This window comes from Magallana gigas, chromosome 6, assembly GCF_963853765.1.
Source record: "Magallana gigas chromosome 6, xbMagGiga1.1, whole genome shotgun sequence".
In the NCBI taxonomy this organism is placed as follows: Eukaryota; Metazoa; Mollusca; class Bivalvia; order Ostreida; family Ostreidae; genus Magallana; species Magallana gigas.
The window spans coordinates 33216993-33244405 of NC_088858.1; the positions used below are offsets into that span (position 1 = coordinate 33216993).

Genomic DNA, 27413 nt, shown 5'->3' on the forward strand with positions numbered 1-27413 from the left:
CATAAGCATTCATCAGTAGGAAATAAAAGACGTTTTACACGAAAGTACAAAAAATAAAAAAAATTACATAACAACAAACAAAGACATAATTATCTATTCTATACAGCACCATATAATACCATTTCAACAGTAACAATACTCCCTCTAGTATTGTTATATTCATTTAAAGACAGTCTGGAAGAGTATCAAAACACTTTTAATATCAGGTTTCGGAGGGAGGGAGACTTTTTACATACCAGATGTGTAAAAACAGACAACTATTGGAGATATTCCTAACACAGGCAGATGTGTTTTAAAAGCAGAAAACTATATACCAGTGATAGTTTGATGGTGTGAAGGACATTCTGCGTCTCTGTGATATTGGCCTCCAGAGTTCTAAGATTCTTGTAGCAGACATCTTCATCGCTGACTTGGTGCGAAGATTTCCGTGATCTCATCCTTAACAACATCTCAGCTACCCACATATAATCAAATAAGGATTATTTATATAAAACATTCAAGAAATTTTTTTTTTTTTTTTATCATCACCAAATTTGATTGAAATTTTTTTTTATTGTAACTAACACATCAGCCTTAATTAATATATTTTTTTTACCTGGTAATTAAGAAAAAATTAATGAGACTGAATGTAAAAAATTTAGTTCATATATAATGTACAGTCATTCAGTAGTAGTGATTTTAATTTGTAAGTTCCAAGAGATAAAAGCTCATTGACAAACAATAACAGGAACTCTAGGAATTAATGCGATTGTAGCGATCCCAAATAACCATCATTTGAATTTTTTTATTATATAACTTTAATTTATCAACAATCATAATTGCAGATAGATAGAAAAGTTCAAGAATAAAGTAGTTGTTACATACAGTAAAACACAGTTAGAGCGAAGCAACAGGAATAAACAATTTTGTTTTGACTAATTCATTATATCTGATAGGTTTAACATACTTTGGAGAAATGAAACTGACTTCAATGTTAGCATGAATTCTATATATTCAGTGCATTTGTGTAGCCATGATTTACTAAGAGCAGTTTACAAAGAATGACACTGATAAAAGAAGGACTATAAGGGGCTAACTATAGACATAATAGTGTATAAAGACAACTGTGCATCATTCCTTATTGGAAGGTTTGTACCTTTTGTATAGTGGAGGTCCATCAGATGCATTTCTAAGCTATTCTTAAACACCAGTTTATTTCCGTATTTCAAGTACCTCACAACCTAAAAAATTATTAAAAGTTATAAATAAATGCACATATTCCTGGCCAGTAAAACTCTGTAAGAATGTTTCAAGAGTGTTGCATTTGCATGAAGTTTTTTAACTTTGTCATTGAATTTATGTCTAGAGTATTAAAATCTCACAAAAGCTAAGCTTAGTCTAAGCTTAACAAGGTAAAATCAAATTTTGATTCCTATAAAAATCCACTCAAAATATCGAATAACTGGTATTATGGGAAATATTTGATATTACATAAAAATCACAACAAATATAATGATATCAAATTTTTCACAAGTATTGCATTATCTAAAACCTAATATTAAACAACCATAAACCTTATATCAATAAATAACATATTCTCCACTTTATACACTCTCATAAGAGGGATCAACAGAGAGCATGCACATTCTACATACATGTAAATGTATCAAATACTGTTTTAAAAGATGTATTCACAGAATAATTTATTCATAGTCATACCTTCTTCATCTGCTGGCTAATTTCTTCATAAAACTGAAGCAATTTTCTTGAAAGAGAAAAAATTTCCATAACTGCATCAGTTTTTGTGAAATTCACTAAAAACCATGCATTTTACACTGCATGCAATGATCTACTCTCAAGTGCCAAAAGTATGTCAATTAATTTTTTCTTTTTTCCCTGTAACTTCTTTACATGATTATTTAGCCCCCACCCCCATCCCCCCTTAAAAAAAACCCCATGTAAACATGTACTATAAAGTTATATAATCTTGAAAAGTTTAATTAATTGATCAGAGTAGATAGATCAGTAATTTAAATCCATAGAAGGGGGGAGGGATTGCTTCGTCTATATTTTTTTGTCAGCTAGGGTACGAAAAACATTTTTTGCATAATGATGATGATAATCAGATAATCCCACCTGCTATCGGGGGTAATGTAGCTGATGGCAAAGGGTCGGACATAGCCACGAGCATGGCGGTCATACAAAGCAAAATGGTGAACCTAAAAGAAAAGATAAATGTATATACCTGTATCTTAAAATATCAATCATATTTTCTTAAGGTATTCAATGTGTAATGGTCAGGGGATAAGTGAACAGTTTTTTGAAAGTTTAACCTAAAATATATCAGTTATGCATATGTCTTGTAAAATTATTATGTCTGTCAGAATTATTCACTTTAGGGCTTAATACGTACATGTACAGCCTCATTCTGCTGATGTTTTTAAATTTTTTGTATACAAATGTACTTACAAAGGCAAACACGCTGTCTTTGATCTCAGAAAATGTGACTTGAGAATCTTCTATAAGATGGAAACCTCTAGACAAAAAATATGAATAAAATTACGAATGTTTTTAACCATGACAATTATACACAAAACATTCATGATCTGAAAAATCAGGTATTTAAAAGCTTCTTTCACAGCTTAATTTACAGCTGTGTTAAAAAAAGTATGATAAATGGGAGACAAAAAACTAAGATGTACATACTGCTTAGTTGTGGTCTGGTGATCAAGGGACATAATTCTGACAGAGAAATCTGTGATGTTGAAATTACTAGACCCTCCTCTTGGAATTGTCAACTGCAAAAATCATTTTTAAAAATTCAGTTGCAAGAGTATCTATAAGCAATAAACCTAAACGTTTAACACGTACAACTCCATTTTTGAATATACAATGCAACATACTGTAAATGTTGATAGTTTTAATGGGGTGAAAAATTAATGCTAAAATTTTGTAACAAATAAAGTGTTTGCATAGAACTTTGAAAATGATTGCGATGATGGTTGCTCTTCCCAAATGTAACTTCCTAAACTGTGCAAATGGCTGATAAAAATATTGATAAAATTGATTAATAGAGAGGTTTAGCATTTCAACGTGTACATGTATGAGTACGTGTAACTAGGGGAATCCCCTAATTTTATGTGGGCACTGTATTACATCACATTTTCCGTATACCACGTAATTCTACAAGTTGTACAAAACGTGTAGAATCAAAAGTACACGTAGATGAAAACTTGTAGCATTTTTTGATAAGAATATAGACTAAGTGTACATCAGATTGTACATCAGATGTTGTGTAATGTAAAGCAGACAACAAATTAAGGACAACTATGCTTTTGGTTTCATCAAAGTCATAGAATTATTTCATAAACAATGAGAGTAGACTAAACATGTTGAAAACGTTGAATCTAATTATTTTACACGTACGCGTACACTTACAGTTATGTAACATAATCCAAATTGGTAAGTGTACGTGAAAACAGACTTGTAGCTTCACACGTACCAGTAGACGTATACGTTTAAATGCTTAACCTCTCTAATACTTAATTGCAGAAAACGTAAATTTTCGAAAAACAATTAAAGTTACTATGAATACGTTGGCTTGACACTCACCACCTCTCTTGGTCCTTCTAGTTCAGAAAACTCTGCCACAAGTATGAAGTCCATATCTAAGTGTGACTCTCCCGCGGTCTGTCGGTTCCAGGGGTGGGGCACCTGACTGTGGGGGGCCAGGTAGTCCTCAAGGTCAAAGTTCCAGCCGTCGTTGACCTTGGACTCTTCTTCCTGTATGTACATGTTGTACGGAAGGTCTGCCCCAAACATGTTCAGGTCCTTCAAAAATCATACAAACAATAATGCATAATATATATTCAATAAGGGTCTTGGATATAAAATTAGATGCCTAGCTAGGCCATGACTTAATTGATCAAAGTACTGAGAGTACTGAAAGTCGGGGTCTTGAAAGTTTGAATTTGTAATTGTCCTGGATTTCCTTGAATAAGCTTCCAAAATTTATGAGTTTGAATTAGTTGTTACAGTCTATGTTAATTCATCTTTTTTGCAATTGTCTGATACTTTGTCTAAATTTTACTCAATCCCGACCTTCATAATTGTAGAAAATTGACACAATGTAATATATATATATTATGTAAAATAAGACCCCAAGGAAAATTTTTTAAAAATTACTACTAACCGGGAAAATCAAACAACTACATCATATAATTTTAATCATTAGATTTATTCAATTTTGTGATCCAAAGGAAAATCCACAAGTCGGACGGTATCCGTAATTATAAAAGTTTTATGAAAACCCCAAAAACTCTAAAACTGCTGAATTAACAAACAAAGTGAACATTTGTATACCGATAACAAACACAGGCACCTGACGTTAGAAATATTTTTTTTTACAATAAGATTCCAAGAACTTTGACAATAAAAAGATTTGTCACAGTCGCCATTTTCATTTTTAAGACCGACTTATCTGACACGATTTTCTTCAGTTGCGATTCATGCAAAATTAATAGGTAAAAATAAATCTGTTCGCCACTTACTACTTTTTTGTGTAAACTCGTGCATCACCTACGGGAATTACGATACAACCGTTCCTTTCATTAAAAATCATACTCCGAAAATCAGAGACATAAATAACAGAGATTGTCAATTCCGCCATTAGAGTGTAAATGTTACGGGACCAACCTTACTTTGAGAACTACAAGTGCAACAGCAATCTTGTATAAGTCAATAAATTTGAACCTGATAGTGAACATGAGCATGAACCTGTAAATATTTTAAGAATGTTTTATTTATGAAATATTTACAAAACTCTTTATTAAGTTTTGAAATTACTTTTTTAAAACTAAGTGACTTTTCACAAAGTAATGGTAATGCATTACTTTACTCATGTAATGGTAATGTAATGCATTACTTCAAGAAAATTAAGTAATGGTAATGGTAATTTAATGCCCTAATTCATGAAGTAATGGTAATGTAATGCATTATTTTTCAATGTAATTCACCCCAAGCCTGATTCAAACTAAGCCGGAAAACATGAACATTAATATTTAACTTGGTTCTTCAATCGAAAAGATTGTTTATATTTATGATGTATAAGTCTTCCAAAATGAATAATCTATTAAAGATTTTGCTTACAATGCATTGTTTAAAATTTAAATTCAGTTTAATCAACTAAAGAGCCAACGAACGAGAAGGCAAATTCAGACTTGTTTTTATTTTCTTTGTACAAAATTCTTTAAGAGACGAACAGCAGTCATACCGCAAGTAGACTGGAAGCCAATGAAACACCTATTTAATTTGTAAAACATCTGTGCATAACCAGTCCCGATTTTAACTTCGGCTTGCGCATGAAGTTTGGTAGTATTAAGGTGAAAGATTGTCAAAATAAAATTCACAACTTTTCAAAAATGGCACATTGCGTTTGAGAACTTTAATTTCGATTCCACCATCAACCTCTTCTATTGATTAATGAGCTGGTACACCAACTGAATCGTCAACGGCGCTGTGCATTCAGTTACGTAACTCATTCCAAATTTGAACCAGAGCAAGAATATTTTGATCAATAAAACTATTTGTTTATTTTCTAAATAGAATTTTGTTTATACACAGAGGACTTAAAAAGATTTAATGCGTGTTTTTATAATACTTATTTACTAAAATGCATGAAAACTTTCTGCACTATTTTCTTACGCGTAGACTCAATTCATGTGTTCTACGAGTGCATTCCGGTTTGAGACTTCGGCTGACAGTAAACCAATAGACGGGGTCACGTGACCCCGTCTAATAAAATGACCCTTTTTTATAGCATTTGCCATGTATAAGATATAGAGATCCTGTGTTACTGTGGAATCATTTTTATTCATTGGGGTCAAATCGGTCAATGTTCGTGGGTAGCCAAAAATTTTTTGGTTTGTGGGGGAGTAATTTCGTTGGTAGGTAGTTTGGGGTAATTTTTAATAAATATTATACAAATACTGTACCTGCATGTATTTACATGTACATTTAAGGGGTTGTAAATTCATGGACAAGGGTTACCCAAGGAAGCCACGAACATTGCTCCCCCACAAACAATCATGATTCAAACAGTATTTCAAAAGTAATCCATAAAAGTCCATTGTGCATGACCTCATATGCCCACTGCAGTGAATTATATAAAAAAAATAATTACAATTGGGTGATATCTACAGCACACTGATGCAAACATACATTGTATGATAAAAACATGTATATTATATATGAGCTATCAAAAATATCGGAATATTAAATTTATACTTTAATCAGAAACCTGTAGTCACATGCAGGTGTGATTTAAAATACTGCATCATCTGCAGTGAGAAACTATTCAAAAGCCTTTCATTACAAACCCAAAATATAATTTGAGACCCAATCACATAGAGCAAATAATTGAGGTCCACCATCAATCAACTAGATAATAGTATATAATTAAATACATTTAAGTTAATCATGTATATAAATCTTAACAAAAACTGCCAAATAATCAGCTTCCTAACATTATTTTACTAGTATCAAATATTACACTTACCATCATCACGTTTTGTCAAAGTTTAATTGTTGCACTTCAGTCCCCAAACAGAATTAAACTAATAAACTATATATAATTCTCATGTAGATATGCATGTATATCAACTGGAAAAGAATAGCTTTATATGGCATTTTATGGACTGACAATTGTTGCAATAAACATCTTACATGATAATGGCTTGGAGCAGATAACTCCTAAAAGCTAGGTTAATTATTGTATACCGTAACTCCTAAAGATATTAAATTCATAATCAAGGTCCTTGTGTGCCATATACTAGCAATAACAACCTTTACAAAATTAAACAAGAGGCCCACAGGCCTTGATGGTCACCCGAGTACCACAGCCCAGAGAAGGATTTGTCAGAGAGTCACATGTTTGCATTTTAAGCTTCATCTTTGAGTCTTAACAGTAATTAATCCTAGACTTCTCTGACTGTTACCCCTACTTTTATTACCGGTATTTGATGTTTGCAAACATCAATTCTTAAAAAGGGGGTTTCAATTGGAAGAATCTTGAATTACATGCCTGTATATATATTAATTTACCCAACTCCAAGGGCGAAAATGTGCCTTTTTTTTAAAATTTATTTTTTGCATATTTGGCCCAGCCTATGAGACCCCAGGGCTGGTAAGATCATAAAGAACTATATATGGTATTAGTCAAATTTGGCCCCCATAACTCGCTGTTTTTAAAATGATTCAGGTACATTAATTTGTTGTGCTATTTTATGAAAGAGTTGACATAAAACATGTTTTTTACCTATTTATTTGATTTATATGCACTGACTGGCAGTATATGACGTCAGAAGTGACGCTATTTTTATAATTCAATCAAAATCAGTCAAAAATTGACATTTTTCTTATCTTTATTCGAATGGGAAATATAGAGCGACTCTTTGAACAAGAACAAACTTTTTGCCACTTATAAGTATTGGAAAGATGCATCTTTGGTGAAAATAGTTTGTTTGTTCAAGCAGTCGCTCAATGTTTCCCTAAAGAAAAACTGCTTCAAAACAAGCCGTTTTATGCTAAAAATGAGAAAATGGCGGGAAAAGGTAAACTTTATGATGTCATATGTTTAAATTGTGGGCACTAAAATCAGAATGAAAGTTATGAAAAAACTTCAAATGTATATTTGTACAAATAAAACAAAGAATTACAGTAAAATGACAATGTTCATTTAAGGGGGACATTTTAGGCTCAAACCATATATAGTCCTTTCACAATTTTGATATCTCTTAATTATCCTAAGGATGATTCAATTGAAATCAAAAATGGTAACAATTGGCCTTGTAGTTTTCAAGAACAAGATGAAAATGTTCAATTTGTTAATAGACAATATGCACAATGCACATTGCACAATGACAGATGAAAACTGGCCATTATGGCAATAGGCCACCTGAGTGGCTCAAATGACCTAAAAATTCAACAAAGCTAGCTCTCGATCTCGCTCGCTTGCTATAAAATTCCCTATACCTGGAACACAAATTTTGGCGAGTACTCACTCTGTTTAACACACCTCAGGTTTACTCCTGCTATGGGAAATAACCTGGAAAGTTAATCCATTAGAGTGAAGATCCATCATTAAGGGAAAGGAGGAAGAATGTACACGACGATTTGACCTGCTCATTCACAGGGTACATGTACATTGTACATGTATGCTATTGTACATGTACATGTAGCTCAGTTGGATGAGCACTTGTCTATAAAGATTCAGGGGGCTTGTGTAACAATTAAACCAATTACAATTTCAACTTTTGACATTTATTTTTTCATACTGACAGGCAAACTGTACTCGATATATGATCGACATGCAATTGCATACATGTATGGCAAGTGCTTTTAACAGTTTAATAATGAGTTTGCATGATACAAGAGAGGGTTTTAAATAATTAATATTCATGCCCTAACTTAGTATCTTATAGCATGTACGTAAAACAAACTTGAATAATACTGACACATGTATGACAGACGTGTGTTCTCTTTTGAGAAGTGGACAGGCATTGCCTACATCCACTTCTCAAAAGAGTCTGAACAGCTGCTGAGAAGACAGACGTGCAGACAAAAACATCGACTTGCTAAATGTGATAAAATTGAATTGACAAAAAGGTGTTTGGTATTCGAACACTGACAAGTGTAATGCAAAATGACATACCTAATGTATTTAGGGAATTTGTTACGCTGTGTTAACTACGATCCTCACTCGACTTTCAACCGGAAGTTATTATATTTACAAGATCTACTTTCACTTTCTTCAATAGCCTACTTTTAGTTTTCATTTAGTCATGGCATCACCGGCAAAGTTGGTCAAGCGGGACTTTGGTTCATTTCATGCATCAAATGTTCAAGAATTAATCAATTTACCAGATGTAAGTAGTGTGGAGTGAATGCGTGTGAATGTGATAATAAATGTTAAAATAATAACCATAAGATGGCTCGACACATAACGTTATAGGCACTGGAAGTTACGTAACGTTACGTAGTCGTAGACTATTTAAGGAGGGATGAATGTAGTAGTTGGGGCTATATGGACTGTGGATATCGGCCTGGGTAGCACAGTGGTAGAGCTGACTAGAGTTGCAGGGGTCCCGGGTTCGCTTCCCAGTCCAGCCATATATTTTCATTGTATTTACATGTATATATACTCATTCCTCCTTTCAGAACGAATATAAACCACCAAGTTTTCCAGAGGGTCTAGAAATCCCAAGTTTTATTCCACAAGACATAGAATTTGGACAAAAATTTCGAGATGATCATACACTTCTTGAGGTTGTATAATCTCTCTCTCTCTCTCTCTCCCTCTCTCTCTCTCTCTCTCATTTAATGTGTATAAATTATCCTATTGATAATTAGAAATGTTTATTACCAATTATGTACTCACCTGGGAAGCTTATATGTACTTTACTCAACTGACAAATACAGCATGAAAGCTAGGCGCTGAATAGCAAGTACCAATGAATTCATATTCTAGTCATTTTTAAGGTCCCCAGAGACCTTATTATTAAAGGGGGATGTGAAATACGCCCCCAGTTAATTGACAAAAATATAACTGTTGGAATTTTTATTTAATTTTATATATATGTATACTTTTTCTTGATATATGTACCCTCTTAGAAATTTTTTTTATCCAAAATAAACATGATAAAACAATCACAAAAAATATTTACCAGGTACATTATATGTTCATCTTTATTTATGATAGAAGTACACTGTACATACAAGCTCTGTCCCACATTTAATAGCCCATAAAATATATGAGCATTATAAGGTACAGTGGTATAAGCTGGTCAGCTGTATTTTATCAAGATCAATATTAATCTTCTACATGTAAAAGAAGAAAAATGTACATTGTACCTTATTAGGCGTATATGTAATTTTTCAAAGGATTCAAAAATCCACTTGGCTTGCCCTATATACATATGATGTTGTGTATGTGGTGTGGACTCGACTAAAGGTGGTATGGGACACCTGTCGGTATCAATGTGGATAAAAGTACACAAAAATCAAAAATACTTTCACCATTTTAGAATTTACAAATTTCACCAAATTTGACCAAAAATATGGTAAAATTTATAAAAGCCCCAGAGGGATTCAATCTCATGACTTACAGATTCGCAGTGAACACTCTAGCCCATTGCGTTATGTTGTTTAAGTAACAATTTAGGGATAGAAAATATTTTTTTTTAAAATTATACTAGATTTTAATGTTTATTTAGATAGGATATACGTCACAATATAGAGGTGTCCTATACCACTGTACCTTTCATAACGCAAACGTGTCACGTGATGCGAATTCTGATCAGCGTGCTCGACGTGACTTTATATGTCAGATTAATTTCTCCATTCATTCAAATATATTATCATGGTAAGGTTATTGAAAGCTTAATTTTCAACGTATGTTATTCCTGTTTGTTTAAATTTTGATCTGCTTGTGAGATTTGGGCGATAAAAATGTCAAGTGATTTATAAATGACCGTATTACAATTTATTTCATTTCCTAGTTATCTATTGTACTATTAAAGTAGTACATTCATTATATTTATTTTTAAACATATGAAGAAGAAAGTCACAAACTAGAACAAACTAGTCGCTGTTGAAACGATTTTAAGGTACCTCACTACATTCAGACTTACACTTTTTAAGAAACTACGTCACAAGATGGCGATTTAAATGCTTTGTTAAACTGATTATGTCGTTCGTTTGGGTTGTATATCGTCGTAGCTCAGTGGTTTAAGTATTGAACCGCAGATCACGAGTTCGAATCCAGCTGGAGCTTTTGTTCATGTTAACTAAATTAAATTTTTGAGAATGTAAAAATTGGACATTTTTTTGCCTATTAGACTTAAATACTTCTTGTCCATTATGAAATCCATCATAATCAAGTAATTTTCTGCTGATTTGAGAAAATATTTCACGGTGTAGTGAGCCACCTTAACGAGAGCCTGGACTTTGGGTAGTTGTCTCAAAAGGCGATGTGACATTGGCGTGTCTATTTCATTGTGGCCACTCAGCCATTGGTCTCTGAAATCAACAAGACTTGTCTTGCTTTTGAGGGAAGACTACGCAATCTAGATCTGTGTATATTGCGCTTGAAACCAGCGTCATTTTTGTCCCCCGCTGCAACTTTGCAAAATTTATACCAAACGTTTATACCACTATTACCTTGGTCAAGTTCGAAAATCAGCATTGGTTGATACTTTTTGTTGGAGTTATGGGACTTTGTGACCTTGTAGGCGCTCTCATACTTTTTTGTAAGCGCTCTCATGCCTACAAATTTTGACGGATTTTCATTAAATTTATACCAAATGTTTAATTTACCACTATTACCTTGGTCAAGTTCAAAAATCAGCATTGGTCGATACTTTTTGTTGGAGTTATGGTTTTTTGTGACCTTTTAGGCGCGCTCATGCCTACAAATTTTGACGGATTTTCATTAAATTTATACCAAATGTTTATACCACAAATACTTTGGTCAAGTTCGAAAATCAGCATTGGTCGATACTTTTTGTTGGAGTTATGGGACTTTGTGACCTTGTAAGCGCTCTCATGCCTACAAATTTTGACGGATTTTCATTAAATTTATACCAAATGTTTATACCACTAATGCTTTGTTCAAGTTCTTTTAGTTTAGATTGTAGTATTTTGGATATATTTGCGACAGGAAAAATAGAAAAAAATGGGTGGTGGGGGTAAAAAAATGTTCCTCCCAACCTCCCCACACATTTTATTCTCAAACAGCCCTGAATGTTTGAAAATATTGCAATTTCATATACAGTATACTAGTATATTGCTTGACTGGCAGGGGACCCAGGAATTCTATTCTTGTTTATATAAAACTTGTTTTGACGCAAGAAATAGATAGTTACGTCCTAATGAAAACCAAAGGCCTTGTTAAAATGGTTCTATTTTCGTCTGAAACCATCTATATTGGAATTGATACATGTACATCAATCATTATGGCAAAAACGATCCAACTTTTGAGACAATTAAAAAAAGGAACGTTTTATTCATTCTTGTTTGAAACTTAAAAAAATGATGTTAGATTTTGTGCAGTTCATTTTATGAAAACGGGCCGCTGACATGCATGTATGATACTGGATTTCTTCCTGTCCGTATAATCATTATTGTATTTTCAATGTACTTTAATAATAGAACAGATACAGCATGAAAGCTGTTGGCGCTATATTATAACTACTTTTAGTACTAACTAATTTAAAAGATGTCATTTATAGTTTTCTATATCTACGTGACTACCAGTATTAGATTTTCATACAAATATAAGTATATTTAGGAACACTAACAGATTTGATTACAACTCACGTATCATAGGTGTCAAATAACAATTTCCTGTATTATGTATAAATAGAATCAAGCATGCATATTTACATCAAGTAAGTATGATTTCCTCTATTTCTTATAAAAATAAATTGTAATTCACAGCTTCAGAGAAACTATAGAACCATTTTAACATGGCCTTGGACTTTCAGTAGGACGTAGCTATCTATTTGTGGCGTCAAAAAAAGTTAAAAATGACGCTGGTTTCAAGTGAAATATACACAGATTGCGTAGTATTTGCTCAGAAGCCAGACAAATCTTGTTGAGGGCTTGTGCCCGATCCAATTGCGTATTTTTGCTCAAGAGCCAGACAAATCCTGTAGATTTCAAAGAGCGATTGCTGAGTGGCCTTCGATGAAATTGACAGACCTAAGTCACATTGATGTTTGACACCGACTACCCAAAGTCCAAGCTCATGTTAAACTGGTTCTAACTGGACCGAAATTTACACAATCTAGTTCTATATTTAATTCATTAGTTTTTGATCAGTCGAAACCGTCATCAACCTAAGAAAAATCACGAACTGCACGAAATAATCATAATGATGTAAGACTCAAATTCATATAAGTCGACTTAAGTATATCTCTTATCTAACGTATTGATCAATCATTAATTTTGTTAAAAAAAGATAATATGTTTTACGGTGCTACCGTTCTGGCGAGCGCAGCAAGAATTACACACACTGTACCTTGCATCATCGTCAACTTATAGATTTATTTAGGTATCAAAGAACGTCAAACAATTTTTGAGAGAGTATTGCTCTACAATAAGTATGCCAAAAATAATAATTTTAATGGTTATGATATATACAGAGCAACCCCCTACCCAGAGAGAGAGAGAGAGAGAGAGAGAGAGAGAGAGAGAGAGAGAGAGAGAGAGAGAGAGAGAGAGAGACCGGTGTTGTATAGCAGTTTTTCCCCCATAGTAGCTTTTCCCCCCGGAAAACCTACTATATAGTAGCCTTCCCCCCGGGGGGAAAAGCTACTATATAGTAGCTTTTCCCCCATAGTAGGGTTTCTCCCTCACGTTTTTGGTTCAGATTTTATAAAAAATATTTATGGAAATGCAGTAAGGATTAAAATCAATGTTTCTACACTCCCAGGTTGCATACATGTATATCTGCATTCATCTGTACAGGTTAAGTTTCGTTTTGCCGATTTATTATTTTTATAGACAATGCTGAAAGTTGAACATGTGTGTAATGGAATTACATTTACACATAGAACTTAATTTAGGTAATTTATTGAAAAAAAAAGTTTTACAAGTTATACACTTACATGCATGATTCTGTGTTCTGAAATTGTATTAAACGAGAATGTTTTAAGAATTTCTTGATAAATTTATCAGTCTGTTTGTGAAAATTTCATCCAGGCTAAACCTCTGTTTTAGAGAAATTTTGTTTCCGATCGATGTTTCAGAGCCCGATTTTTAAAATCCTATTATAATAATTATAGTGCATATATTCTTTAGGTTCCAATGTCTCATAAAAAAGAGATGACCATATCACCATATTTTTATAGTGGCAGTGGTTCACCACTTGAAGATGACTCTGAAAATTTCAGCCGTCGGTGTAGGGGCCCTTGATGTTTCAGGGCCCGATGATTAAAACACCATTTTAATGATTGAATAGTGTTCTATAAGTGGGGACCCGAATCTCAAATTCTACAGATGACCAATTAACCATATGTTCACAGTGATAGTGGTATACCACTAGTAGATGACACCGAAAATTTAAGCCCCCATGCAGGGTAGGAGCCTTTATTGTTTTCGAGCCCGATGTTTGAAATCCAATTATAAAGAATATGTATTTTTAGGGCCCTATATCTCAAAAACAATAGATGACCACATGAACATATTTTTACGGTCATTTAAAATTAAAAACATCATTTAAAAATACACAATCACTCATATATTTCTTTATCAAAACTTTTAATTCTGCTGCTTTTTTTTTTTTTAAATTTACGAACAATTTTTTTAAAAAAGGTACGCGGGTAAAATTCATTATTCTTCAAAACATTTAATCAATTCATAAGATGACTAACGATATAATAAATAATAAGATAAATAAATCAATGAACTTTTATTCATAAAAGGAGAAACCGAAAATCAAAAATAAATAACCAACCTCAGCGCATATACGACTTTTTTACTTGTTAGTTGATTAGAAGAACAAGCTTATATTTAAAAAAAGTCAGCTCATCACAATATATGTGTTGGTTGTTTTTTGTTTTTGTTTTTTGTTTTTTGTTTTTTAATTACCCTTGGTACACAAGTAAATCTTTAATGCAAAAATATGAAACAAATAGTATACATTTTTTAGGTAATTGAATCGTATATCTTGATTTATATAGCATCGTTTTCAAAATTGTATATTTATAAATCACGTTGCAAACTTAAAAGTGGAAAAATTAGCAAATAGTGAGTGACAATATAAACATAAAGTTAGTTCAGGCTCCCTTTCACATTTTCCAAAGTAACCAGCAAATATACCGACATTGTTCTGGTTGTGAAGACATGTCATTGTTTTTTAAAATGTTTACATCATAATATCTCGTGTTTCGTAGAAATGTGCTTAAAATATGAATATGCGTAACTTTAAAACGAAATGGTAAACACTAACTTTACACATGCTTTTAATACATAATTAAAATACCCCTTAACCATGATTTAGAACCCCATCAATCAAAGTAAAACTAAAACATTTCAGTTTTTCATCATATTATTGCATCTTGTCTCCCGTTTGATATTTAGAAGAAGAAATATATAATTGTTTTTAAGATCGTCAATTCTAACGGTATTAATTTAAAATTGATAGCCTTTTGGACGAAGGGTGTAATACATTTCCACTTTTTATTCCCTTCCTCTACAAAATTAAGTCAAGATTGGTCAGTTAGTTCCCTGGGAGAAGCTTATACATTGATGGTAATACATTGGAAAATTAAATTTCCAAACCGGCGTATTTTCACTCAAATGTGTTCTTACGTGTTCATAACGTCGAAGTCAAAACTGAAGATAAGCATCGATTATATGAAAAAGATTTAAGGTATTCCGAAATCCGTGTAAAAGGTGTTTCAAAAAGGGGTGACAACAGGTGAAATAAACGATGATGCATGTTATGAAGGCGCATGCCTTAGTTCATATTTGGGATTGAAAAACCATGTATTTTATTCTTTGTATTAATAAATGCCATAATTATCCTTTTTTGTGAGAAATTAGTATCATATCAGTTATTGCAAATTATTGTCACGAATGGTCCGCAATAAACATGGCCGGAAAGTAAAAATGGGGGAAAATCCACTATATAGTAGGTTTTCCGTGGGGGAAATCTGGCTATAAAAAGGGGGAAAGCCCACTATATAGTCAGCTTTCCGTGGGGGAAAAACTGCTATATAGCCATTTTTCCGGGGGGAAGAACTGCTATATAGCCATTTTTCCGGGGGGAAAGATGGCTAGGGGGAAAAGGCCCTATATAACACCGGTACCTGATTGTAGGTGTGTAATTTCCCACTTTTATTTAATGGTATGACTATATGCAATATCTACATAATTTTTTTACCTGTTTATTTTTTCATTTTATTCCTTTTTATTTAGTTCAAAATGTCCTATTGTTTATTTCCTCCCTACTCATATACTTACCTGCTTACTGCACGGTACATGCATGCACAATTACTTTAAAAATGGATCGATATGACAGTAAAGTATGGCCCTTGCTAGTATATATATATATATAAAATCTCTATATTAAAAAAAGATTAAAAACAAATCATATGTCAATGAGGCAGGTATGGCAGACTATACTGAAATAGCCAGTAGGCCTACACTCATTACAGATGTTTGATCCACCTCTAATTTTTTCCCGGGAAAAAAAGCGCGAGTGCACTGTGACGTCATCCATGACTTTGTTCGTCTTTGTTTACGTTTCTCGACTCAATACGAAGGTATGGAAGCATGTAACAAATCTTTTGAGTCTCACCAAAGCATATGCGGTACTCAAAACGTGTCTTCAAACATTAAGTCACCGTAAATTACGAGTTAAAAGTCGGCCATTTTTGGCATAGCACCACGGGTGTAAACATTAGAGAGCATTATGGGACGTAGACAAAAAATTTTGTTTGATGAACTGTAGGTTTAGCTCGTTCTTTTTCCCGCGCACACTGGTTCTTAGAGCTCGCTTCGCTAGCCGGCGCTGCGCGCCGGCGAGCTGCGCTCGCTATAAATATAAACATTGCAGAAAAAATACACAACCCACTAACGCATGCAGGTCATGTATTTTTTTCAATGTTGATACCTTTATATCCCGCTTGAATCATCAAAAGACATTGTAATTTGTATTGTTTAAATTGTGTCAAGTTAAACGATTATAATGATGATAGTATCTTCTTTTATGCTGAGCAGATAAGAGTCCGACTGCTTGTACTGTATGGGGAAAACATTCAATTTAAAAACGATGTATGTTTGAATTTCATTTTTTAAACTGCATGGACTTTGCCGATAGTAAACATGGTTAAGCCCCATCTGAATGCAGGTATATGTACATCGAAAAATGTTAATACATGTATGTTCTTTTTAGTCATGAGCAACACAAATATGCATACAAACATTAAAATTTGCACAAACATTCAAAATTAGTGTTTTGATGCAATTCAGAGAGGTTGTTCCTGTTAAATGGCGCTCATTGCGTAAAGGGTACTAAGATTCTTTATCCTTTTCATGAATTTCTGCACGTAAGGCAGCGACGAGGTCTCCCCTTCCGCTTCTATCATTTGCGGTACTGGTAATGCTTTTCCAGTAATATCCCAGATCCTTCATCTCTGTTTCTGTGGTCCTCCTCAATGTGCTTTTTGGTCTTCAAGGCTTGCTCTTTTTCGGGTCGAGGCCATTCAAAGGATCTTCTATCAATGTTCTCTACATCTGGTCAAAGTATATGACCCAACTATTTCCATCGTGTCTTCTTGATTTCAACATTTGTATCAGCTATTCCCGTTCTTGTAGCCTCTTTGTTGTTGCATATCCTAGTTTGCAATTTAATACCCAATATTTGCCTTAGGCGTCTGTTTTCAAACCCAGTCTGCTTTCTATCCCTTTGTTTGTTCTTCAAGTTTCAGCATCATATAGAAGCACTGTTATTACATGTATAATACTTCTCTATACCTTTATTGTTGTTATTCCAGATATTTTTCTTCATTTCCAGATGTTGTTCATTTTTTAAAAATGCTGATACTGCTATTCCAATCCTGATGTCAATTTCTTCTTTGATATCTCAACTCTTGTTAATACCTCCTCCAAGGTAACAAAACGTCTCTGTCTCTTCCAGTTCTTTGTTGTTGTCTTGTATTCTATTGCTGCTCATGATATTTACTCTCATTATCTTTAATGAACATGACTGTATTTGCGTAAATAGAGGCCTGGGTTTATCTACGATCGCAGTGCATAGTTTACCGGTTGAATGTTGACTATACAGACGATGGTATAGTTCTACGCAAAAATTGTACTACAAAAAAGAGATTACAGTACATGTAACTGCACGCATATTATACTTCAATCCGTTCATGCAGTTGTTTGAAATGTTATTGCGCTGCAATTTTTCTTTCATAATTATTTTCGACCATATCAACTCATTTAGAATTTTTTTTTCAAAATGCGTTGACTTGGTCCCAAATTTAACGCATTTTGAATTTTGTTCAATGTGCGTTCATTTTGTCCCAAACTTAACACATTTTGAAAGCTTTATTTTTCTTTGTGCGTTTCCACACATTACATACTTATAGTATACAGACAGAGCAATTGCGATTATAGAAAAATAATTGCAGTTCCTTCGTATGGACTTACAGTGGGAAAGAATAATGGATATGCAAATATTATAGCATTGAATGATTTATTTTTGACGTCATACTTTCAATAACTGCCGTCAGGTGAGCAGACAAATTGAATAACGCGCGTTACAGTTTAGAACAAAATCATTTCTGCAATGTTAACAAAACTGTTTGACGTGTGAAAAAGAAATTGTTCGTAGAAATGAACAATAAAAACCTTTGTTTTTTTTCGAATTGTGCAATTTATGATTGAAAAAAAAATCATATTTTTGATACATATATATCGGTCTGATGGCCCCTTTTCATAACAGTCGTTGGCTATGGTATATTTTTATTATATGTGAGTTTTAGAAAAAGATCTGCAATGCAGGATTGGCGACGTTTAAACGTAAAAAAGGGTTATACTGCATATCGGGATACAATAACATGTATTTGAATAAGTAAAATCAATACATTCAATTTATTGACAATTTGAATGCTATAATCATGTTGAATAATCTTTTTTAGAAATCCTGTACATTTTTAAATCATGGAGCGTTTGGCGCAGTTATGAAAGAAACATTAGATTATGCACAGGTAAAGATCAGTAGATGATGAAAAAGAGAAGACAACGTTAATTGTAAATTATTTAACCTAAATCCCATGACTCTACTTATGAAAGAAAAGAATAGCTTGTTTTACAATTTCGGGAAGGAATTTTTTGTTATATAAAAAATGACATTGATATACTTTGTTTATTATATTATCTAAAGAAGGTTTTGATTAGTAAAACATGTTGTAAATAAATCTATTATGTGTACGAAACTGTAGGAGATGGTGAAGGCCTTATACACACCTAGACTTTCATTTTGTACTCAACGTTTAATCTTTAGCATCCAAAACGCTTTCCAAATGCTTACACTTTCAAGATATATTCAGCGGTTAAAATCCAATTAATTGTACAAGCAAATATGGCACTGAATGCACTCAGTCTAACAGTACAATGATAAAAGGAGTTATGTGTCTATAAGCATAAACTTTTTCCAATTAAAAAGATAGTGACAAAGCGTTTTATATATTTTTTTAAAGTTAATAATTTGCAATTTCAGAATGCAAAATAAAAGTATGAATGGCTTTTAGACCCCATTCTTAATATACTTTACGTTAAAGGAGACGTTTTTAAAAGGTAACGTCAAATGGATCATTGACGATTCATGTTTATATATAATGAGTATTTTCACAAGGAACGACTCATTTCTTTGATATTAACCTTCTGAGATGAACTTTCGGTTTGACTTTATAGGTCTAGGATTATTTTAGAAAAGATGTAAAATCCTACATTAACAAGTAACGAACACAAGTTTTGCAAACAGGTACTTGTTTCAATGTCAAAGGCCAGTATCAAGGTCATATTTGAACGCGTGTTATGTAAAAAAAAAACAATTCATAAAAAATTAAATAGGTGGCAAAACAAAACCAAAATCAAATTTTAAGAAATTCATTGATAGTTTCTTGCATGCGGAGAATTTAAGTGGTCTATTACGTCCCTGATCATTGATTTTTTTTAAAATCAATGCTCACACAACCGAGCTTTAAGGGCTAGGGTGCCGGTATTTTGACACCCAGAGGAATTGATAAATGGTTCTCTTATTGTTCGTTACTTTAATTTTGTTAATTATGCTTGTTTTGTTGAATCAACGTGTGGTTCTATGATATTTTCATTGCAGAAATGGCAACGGTACACAGAAAGACAGCCCTTGCGATTTTATGACCGTGAACTTTTGTCCCACCTTGCTTACGTCACTAGACGTCTGGCCAAATTTGTTGGTTTGACCCTATTTTATCTTTCTATTAAAAGTTTTTTCTTTATAGTTATGTCTTATAAAAATGCATTTTTGTATAAAAGAATTTTTTTTTTGAAAAGATTTTTCAATTTTTTAACATTCGGTTGTTATTTAAAGTGATTACTACATACATATTATGATCTTATTCATTTTGTCAAAGAAATAATAATTCTTTACTTTACAGTATTTGTGAACAAATATAAGATGCGAGCTTTGTTTACATAACAGTTAATTCTTATCCTCTGTATCTCTCTTATACTTAATAATTTGATTTCTTATATTCAAATTTTGGTAAATCATTCAAAATGCGTCAAGTCCCTTTAAAATAATTATATAGAAAATACAAGAATAGGTTAAAATAGTGCAAATATTGTTTCAATTAAAAACTTGCACCCTTAAATTATTTGAATGCAGATTTAAATAAACTGTTAATCAAGAAGACTTGATCAAGATTTATTTTTTTCAACCCAATTATACAGGATGTAATCCGAAGGACCTTTTGTTAATGAACAATGCAACTACAGCTATCAACACAGTGGTGAAGAACATTGACATACAGAAAGGAGATAGAGTCTACTGCTTGAATGTTACATATGGTAAGAACCAAAAGCCGAAGAAGCATGCAATATATGCCAACGTGAAAATTTACACTTTATGCCTCTGTTACATATTTGCAGTTTTCATTGATGTTTAATCATATTTTTTTTCATTCTAAACTTTATTACATGACATATTTCATGACATAAATTTGTCAAATAATCTAGATCTCGATTATTTAAATGTTAATGCAGGTTAAGGTTTAAGAACAGTTAACAGTGGGTTATAGTTTTGGACTTGTCTACACATTTAGATAAATACTGGTCATAACATGCACATTCAGACGTGCACATTTAATATAATTCTTACTTGTGTGTTATATGTTGGTTGCTTACGATACAGACCTTGATATCGATTATCCAGATTGTGCGACAGGTTTAAGTTTTGCATTGGAGTAGCTAAAGCAAGTTTGAGAGTTGGAAGAAAATAGTTGTCCTAAACTATAGTTCATTGAATTAATTATCATGGTTATGTAACTGATTCCATATACAGTGCCTACTCTCGATTACTATAGTATCAAGAACACTTAAAAAAAGAAAGCTCCTGAAACTAATAACTTTCTTTTTCATCTCTTTGGAAACAAAATGGGAGCTTTGATAAATGAAATTTTAAGTATGCTTGAAGAACATTTTGCTTAAGAACAAAATATGCGTTTTAAGGAGCAGTGAAAAAACTACTGAAATGGATTTGCCAGCAAAAAGGAGCTGTTTACCAAGAGGAAACCATTGACTTTCCGCTGAAAGGGCCAAACTATGTGAGCACAATGATAAATCAAATACAATTAGATAACAAAAAAAACCCCCCGAAACCCTGAATTGGATTTCCTTGTAGCAATTGCGAATCTTAAATTTCATTATCGTACATCTGCGTTCCCTGTATGGTTATTAGACGTTTTGAGCTTTGTGCATGATAGATATACTGGGAACATTAGCCTAAAAAGTGCCCTCTTGTGTGCCCTCTATTTAGGTCATAGATCTTGTCAAGACAACTCTGCAGCCTGGTACGAAATTGGCCGTCTTCGACCACATCCCAAGCAATGCTCCCTTTATACTACCAGTGGAAGAACTAAGCAAAATCTGTCAAGACCGGTACAGTACCTGTAGTAATTTCAGATTCAGAGTGTATTTTTGTTTATTATTGATAAAAAGCAATCTTACTTCTATCAGTAAGACCTAGTAGCTAAAATTTGTTTCTTTTTTAACTCAAGACAAATTTACTTATTATTCATTCGTAATCGCAAATATTTGTTTAAGAAGAAGTTTAAAAAGGGGGAAATTTAAAATACATGCTAAAAAGTGTTTTATATATATATATATATATATATATATATATATATATATATATATATATATATATATATATATATATATATATAACACCCTTTATAATTTAAATGTTTATACACGTACAGGTATATAATTGCCTCAAATGACAAACTTTCTTCATTTTCCGGTACATAAGTAGTAAGTACTCTACTTTACATTTTACAGAAACATTCCAATTCTGATAGACGGCGCTCACGCATTGGGATCCATGAATCTTCAATTAAATCGCTTTAGTCCCGACTTTTATGTTAGCAATTGCCATAAATGGTTCTGTTGTCCCAAAGGAAGTGCATTTTTGTATGTCAAAGAAACCAAGCAACTGCAAATAAGGCCTCTTGTCGTTTCGCATGGATTTGATTCCGGTTTTAACTCTGAATTTATTTGGACAGGTAAAGTAATGAATTTTCACATTAAAGCTGTTTAAATCACAGTACAAGAAAGGTCTTCATTGATCCGACCTTGGAACATCAGTAATGAATTTATCTGGATCAGACAGTTGGAATGTAAAATGCACCTAATGAAATAAGTACAACAGACAAAGTATTCACCGAGTTTAGAAAATCATTTGAATTCCTTGTGGAAGACTTAATCCAATAGAGATCTGCTGTAATACTTCATGTTGCCAGCACAGTCCCACACGGAAGCTTTGTGGATTAAAAGTAAAGCTGCGCTGCCGCTAATGCAGAATGAAGTGTGTTTAATTTGCTTCTATCGTAATTGTAGAAGGGAATAATATGTGAGCCCCACTAAAACACGCGAAGTCGCAATGAATTATAAACTTGAAAATTTGCTGCAATTTTTGAATATTTGTCGTTGTCCGACGTGAGGTGAGTCACCTTGCTGAATGTAGATATTCAACTTCGGGAAAATGTACCAAAACTGTTTATTATTACACACTATAAGTTAGATTAATTTCAAAGGTTTAAGATAACATTTAAGTTGAAAGTATCTTTAATTTTGTGATTGTCTGTAGGACAAATGTCACCCGAAAGCATAATTATCATGTTAATCCTCTTAGAAATTTAAAGCAAAGTTTACTTCCATTTATAGGGCTACACGATTATAGCCCATATCTGGCAATGCATGCCATGATGAACTTTTGGGAGGATATAGGCAAGGAGAGAATCCTTAACTACATGTATGATCTTCGCAAAGAAGCATGTAAGTAAACTCTAAAGCAACAATATACTTTTCAAGATGATTCCAGACGTAAACAAGTTATAGTTATCCGAATTTGTTTTGTATTTTTCTGTTAGAAACACGATTGAAGGCAAGAATAAGCTGTATATCAAAAATTTAACCCACTGATTTTGTGATAATTCAAAATATTGGTTAACTCTTTATGATTTAACAAGCTTAAGATTAAAACAAACATATTTGTTTTAAGAAGAAGATTTCTGCGCATTACGTTAATAGCACACCATCTTTTGTGCAGAACATGATATTGTATTTTTGCTTTAATCGTTGCTCAGACCGTCAAGGTTTCCTTACCAAAAAATAGTGTTAGTATGACATACGGAAGTTTATGAACCTTGATTATTTTTGTTATTCAGCAATGAACAACGAAATTTTAACATTGAAGACAGTATTGTTTTGCTTTAATAATTCTGCGTTTATATTAGGTAAATATCTAACGAGGGAATGGAAGACAGAATTGCCTATACCTGAAGAATGTTTAGGTAAATTTAGAAAATTAATAGATTAATTATAGTAATATATGTTTTTAGGAGTTAATAAGGTATTATTCATTAGCAAGCTTCATTTGCACGTGTGTGTTTTCTTTTGAAGGTTCAATGTCTCTGGTGGAGCTGCCACCATCTTTATACAAATCATTAAACCATGTAGATTATTCCACGGCTGAACAGATACAAAACATACTGTATCATGAATATGATATTGAGGTTGGTACTGTGGATCATTTATATCATATTCTTTTGATATTTTGTTGAAAGGAGGGGCTGGGAGTGTAGTGTTGGGTCAGAATGATTGGTACACCAACGTTATTTAAGGTGGTATGGGACGCTTCCATATTGTGACGTACATATACATGCGATCGAAATAAACAATAAAATTCAATATAATTTTATAAATGGTTTCTTTCCCGAAAGTTTTACTTAACAGCGTAATGGGTAAGAGCATTAGCAACGAATCTATAAGAAATGAGTTCGAATCCTGCTGGGGCTTTTATAATTTTCTGACTTTCCATAGAAATGTAAAACATTTTTAGTCAAATATTGCAATTAGCATGTAAGATAGAATATAATTGTATTTATGATAAAGAAAACTAAACGTTTACTTTTTTTAAAAAAAAAGGGGGGGGGGGTGAAAAAGAGGATGGTTAATATTTAAAAATTATGCAATTTGATGTATCTTACAAATTTATTTTTTTAAAGCTATTAGTACACTTCTTTTTAAAATTTGCATTATGTAATCATCACAAGTAAAATATTGACGTACAATATACATAAAAACATTTAATCCTTTTATTAATCCTTTGAAGATAAAATCTTTTTCAAGTTCCAATAAAATTTATCTGTTAGTTGTTAATAAGCTTATTTTCCCCACCTTTGCTAATTCAGTTGTCATTTATTCAATGATTTTTTTTTCTTGTTTACTTTATTGTTTTCAATTTTAACATATATACTATTTCACTGCTAATGAACTTGGACTCATTGGAATATTTTTAGTTCAGGTACTTGTATTGGGTAAAATTACTTGTAGCAACAAAGTTCAAAGTTGGGCAAAATTAATAAGATGTTTCTATTGAAAATGCATATATATTATATACATGTACCTAGAAAAATTTGGGTTGACAAAATGTTATTTTTGATATGTTTAAAAAAAAAGAAAATATAAGTTCTATAAAAGTGTATAGAAGTTAGTCTCATTTTAAAGAACACGGCTCAAATGAATGCTCATTGAAATCGCCAGTCATAGATCATTTTTAAGTTTGACGAAGTCAAAGGCTTTGGGGGTTAATATAATTGGATAGCACTCGTTTTTATACGACGTTGGTCGTTTTGTTGTTAAATTAGATTAAACAAAAATCATTTGTGTCTTGATTGCCTTAATTGATCTCAAGTCTTATATATAATTGAGTTTAGTCACGTAACATTGAAGTAAAATGTAGATTTACATCATGTATAGTGATTTTTTATCCATAAGACATCAATAAATTGCGACGTAGATGTAACCTTGATTAAAGCGTTCCCAAGATACAGGTGGGTCTGATGGCGATGAACAAAATTAAGGATGTTGTGGCCCCTTAGAAATCGAATTAAATAAGATTTGACGATGCACAAGAAAAGTGATGTTACAAATGTAGTTTAATGATCAAAACAAAACAAACTATACCAGCACTGTATGTATTTTTTTTTTTGGTACGATCGAGAGTTTACAGAAGCATATGACAGATTTATTATTATATGCCCTTCTTGAGACTTGAGAGGGAAACAAAGCATTTGATACACGGAAATATGGGATTTTTGCTATACACAGAAATTACTTCAACAAATCTTCGTAGAGCTTTGTTTGATAGGTTTAACATTGATAAAACAAGGGAATCAATGGTCTTAATTACATGAAGTACTATGATGAGCAATAATCACAATGCTTACAACTCAAATTATATTTAGCTTTTTTAAATTACAAAAATCCTTTATGAAACTGGCAATAATGTTTTGGTATGGTCCAAATTTGGACAATGTTGATATTTTTAAAAAGAGTATTGTAACTGTGTGCGAAGATTCAGTAATGATAACATGTTTGAAAAGCTTCTATCTAGTAAATGAGAGATCAATAAGAGCACAATCAACGACACATTTTTGCTAAGTATCTTTAAAAATAAACCCATTATTGTAAGTTTTATTTTTATGAACATACCGGAAGGTATGATCGGAGGCATAATGGTTTGTCATATTTGCCAGTCTGTCTTCCTGTAAACCAAAAAAAAAAATATTGAGAGAGAGCGAGCACCAGATTGCACTTCATCTTTTTTTAATACTCTTTCTCTGAATCAGATAGTTGTAAACATCATAAATAGCATGTTCAAGAATCATTGCTCAAATTTCAACTGGTGGCCAGGTTTGAAGGTATATATTTTTTAAAACCAAACAGATTTTGTATGCTCTAGATTTTTTAAATTATAAATATAATATTATATATTTGTATTTTCAGGTGCCAATAAAAGCACTTCAAGAAAAACTGTATGTTAGAATATCAGCTCATCTGTACAACAACTTTGAGGAATATGTCAAACTGGCTAAGTCCGTATTGAAAATAGCACCTTTATAATCGTATCGTATTAGTTTTTGTTTAATGAAAAAGTAAATAATCTGAATAAAAGATGTTTTATAGTGTTTAATTTACAGAATAAAATTAATGTTGACTGGGTTTGAAGATCACATTTATTAAGTGAGCTTCGAAGGACGAACTATTGATTACTCTTTTGCTGCAGTGACGACCGAAATTCAGGACGATGGGTAGTACCTATAACAATTGGAATTATTTGAGAATTAATCTCATAAAAAGAGTATTACAGATTATGCCGTACGTTTAAAGTACAGACTGAATGAAGAGCAAAGGAAAGACCTTGCATGGCTTTAAAAACGTACCGCCTCCACTAACTTTGATATATCTACTGTAGTTTTAGGTCTACGGCGCGTATCGTGTCGGGCAATTTAAAACATCCTGTAACGCGTCTTGCAAGTAGATAGTAGATGCCGATTCTAATTTACACTATATGGTTAAAAACTCCTTTTGAACTGACAGATAACTTGGAAATTAAGTCACAATGTAATAATGCATCTCGCTAAACCCCTGATAATTCCTATTTTAGTTGCTAATTTGACTGCCGAATTCCCTTTTTTAAGGAAAGTATTGTATTTTGAATTATTCAGTTTAAGAATTATAAACAATAACGAAAATAATGATTGATATAATCTTCAATACAATTGCAAGGAACAAAATCTTGTCAAAAGATTTATGAAGCACTAGAATTTTTTTAAATGCACCCGATAACCGCAGAATTTGATGCCAGAAAATACTTTAAAGTTTACACGGAGGGCTATGGTGATGGATATGCAATGACATGCCAAAAGGAAATCTGATTCGTTTGATGTCTTTTCACTTGAAATATTGAAGAAGCGAGAAGGTTCCATTCTTGATATTGTGTCAATTACCCTGCCGGCTGTACGACATAAAATTTTCAAGCAAATCAAAAAAAAAAAAAAAATCAACAAAGACGCATGTGAAAAAACAAAACATTTTTTTTGTATTTTATATAATCTTTCATTCTTGACATTATACCTGCTTCCATATGGGAATTACTAAAATCCTTCTACAAAATTTGATTCTGTTACCGCCAAGCCGGATATAGAATATATTGTAAAGCCACTGAGTGCTCATTTCTATACCTTCTAGATGGTTTTGATACAATTAATTTCTTAACTCCTGAGCTTAGAAATAAATTGCATATGACCACTTCC

General features: G+C 32.5%; 2 protein-coding genes across 5 annotated transcripts in view; one reads left to right on the top strand and one right to left on the bottom strand.

The window, feature by feature from the left end:
• Positions 1-8800, bottom strand: part of LOC105323825 (guanine nucleotide exchange protein smcr8a) — a 30856-nt gene extending 22056 nt beyond the window's left edge. The window contains exons 1-8 of one of the 3 annotated variants that reach the window (XR_010714565.1): positions 6536-6557; positions 3592-3810; positions 2686-2777; positions 2449-2515; positions 2116-2198; positions 1699-1744; positions 1136-1220; positions 315-454 (exon numbers count right to left, since the gene is read on the bottom strand). Coding sequence is in view for 2 of the 3 variants with exons in the window: in XM_066087107.1 (XP_065943179.1) it covers positions 315-454; positions 1136-1220; positions 1699-1744; positions 2116-2198; positions 2449-2515; positions 2686-2777; positions 3592-3810; positions 6536-6541 (738 nt within the window). In the remaining variant the exon portion in view is untranslated. Of the gene's footprint in view, positions 1-314; positions 455-1135; positions 1221-1698; positions 1745-2115; positions 2199-2448; positions 2516-2685; positions 2778-3591; positions 3811-6535; positions 6558-8689 lie in introns of those variants that run through there. The other 2 variants (XM_011422910.4, XM_066087107.1) reach the window with 2 other exon arrangements.
• LOC105323824 (uncharacterized) lies at positions 8758-26285 on the top strand. Of its 2 annotated transcripts, XM_066087108.1 has the most exons (12): positions 8758-8903; positions 9196-9303; positions 18690-18758; positions 19889-19988; positions 20485-20601; positions 21262-21356; positions 21569-21690; positions 22093-22316; positions 22978-23088; positions 23550-23606; positions 23716-23828; positions 26104-26285. In XM_066087108.1, the coding sequence occupies exons 1-12, from the start codon at positions 8820-8822 to the stop codon at positions 26218-26220; spliced, it is 1317 nt and encodes a 438-aa protein (XP_065943180.1). In that variant the 5' UTR covers positions 8758-8819; the 3' UTR covers positions 26221-26285. The 2 variants fall into 2 exon arrangements, with proteins under 2 accessions (XP_065943180.1, XP_034324889.2); XM_034468998.2 differs by lacking the exons at positions 8758-8903; positions 9196-9303 and adding an exon at positions 17582-17656.
• The last annotated feature ends 1128 nt before the right edge of the window (positions 26286-27413 follow it).

What these genes read in the sequence shown, in the direction of transcription:
- LOC105323824 (XM_066087108.1), top strand. Translation starts at nt 8,820, where the DNA reads ATGGCATCACCGGCAAAGTTGGTCAAGCGGGACTTTGGTTCATTTCAT. An exon ending in CGCTGAAAGGGCCAAACTAT is followed by an intron (nt 21,357 to 21,568) that starts GTGAGCACAATG and finishes CCCTCTATTTAG; the next exon opens with GTCATAGATCTTGTCAAGAC. An exon ending in AGCAAAATCTGTCAAGACCG is followed by an intron (nt 21,691 to 22,092) that starts GTACAGTACCTG and finishes TACATTTTACAG; the next exon opens with AAACATTCCAATTCTGATAG.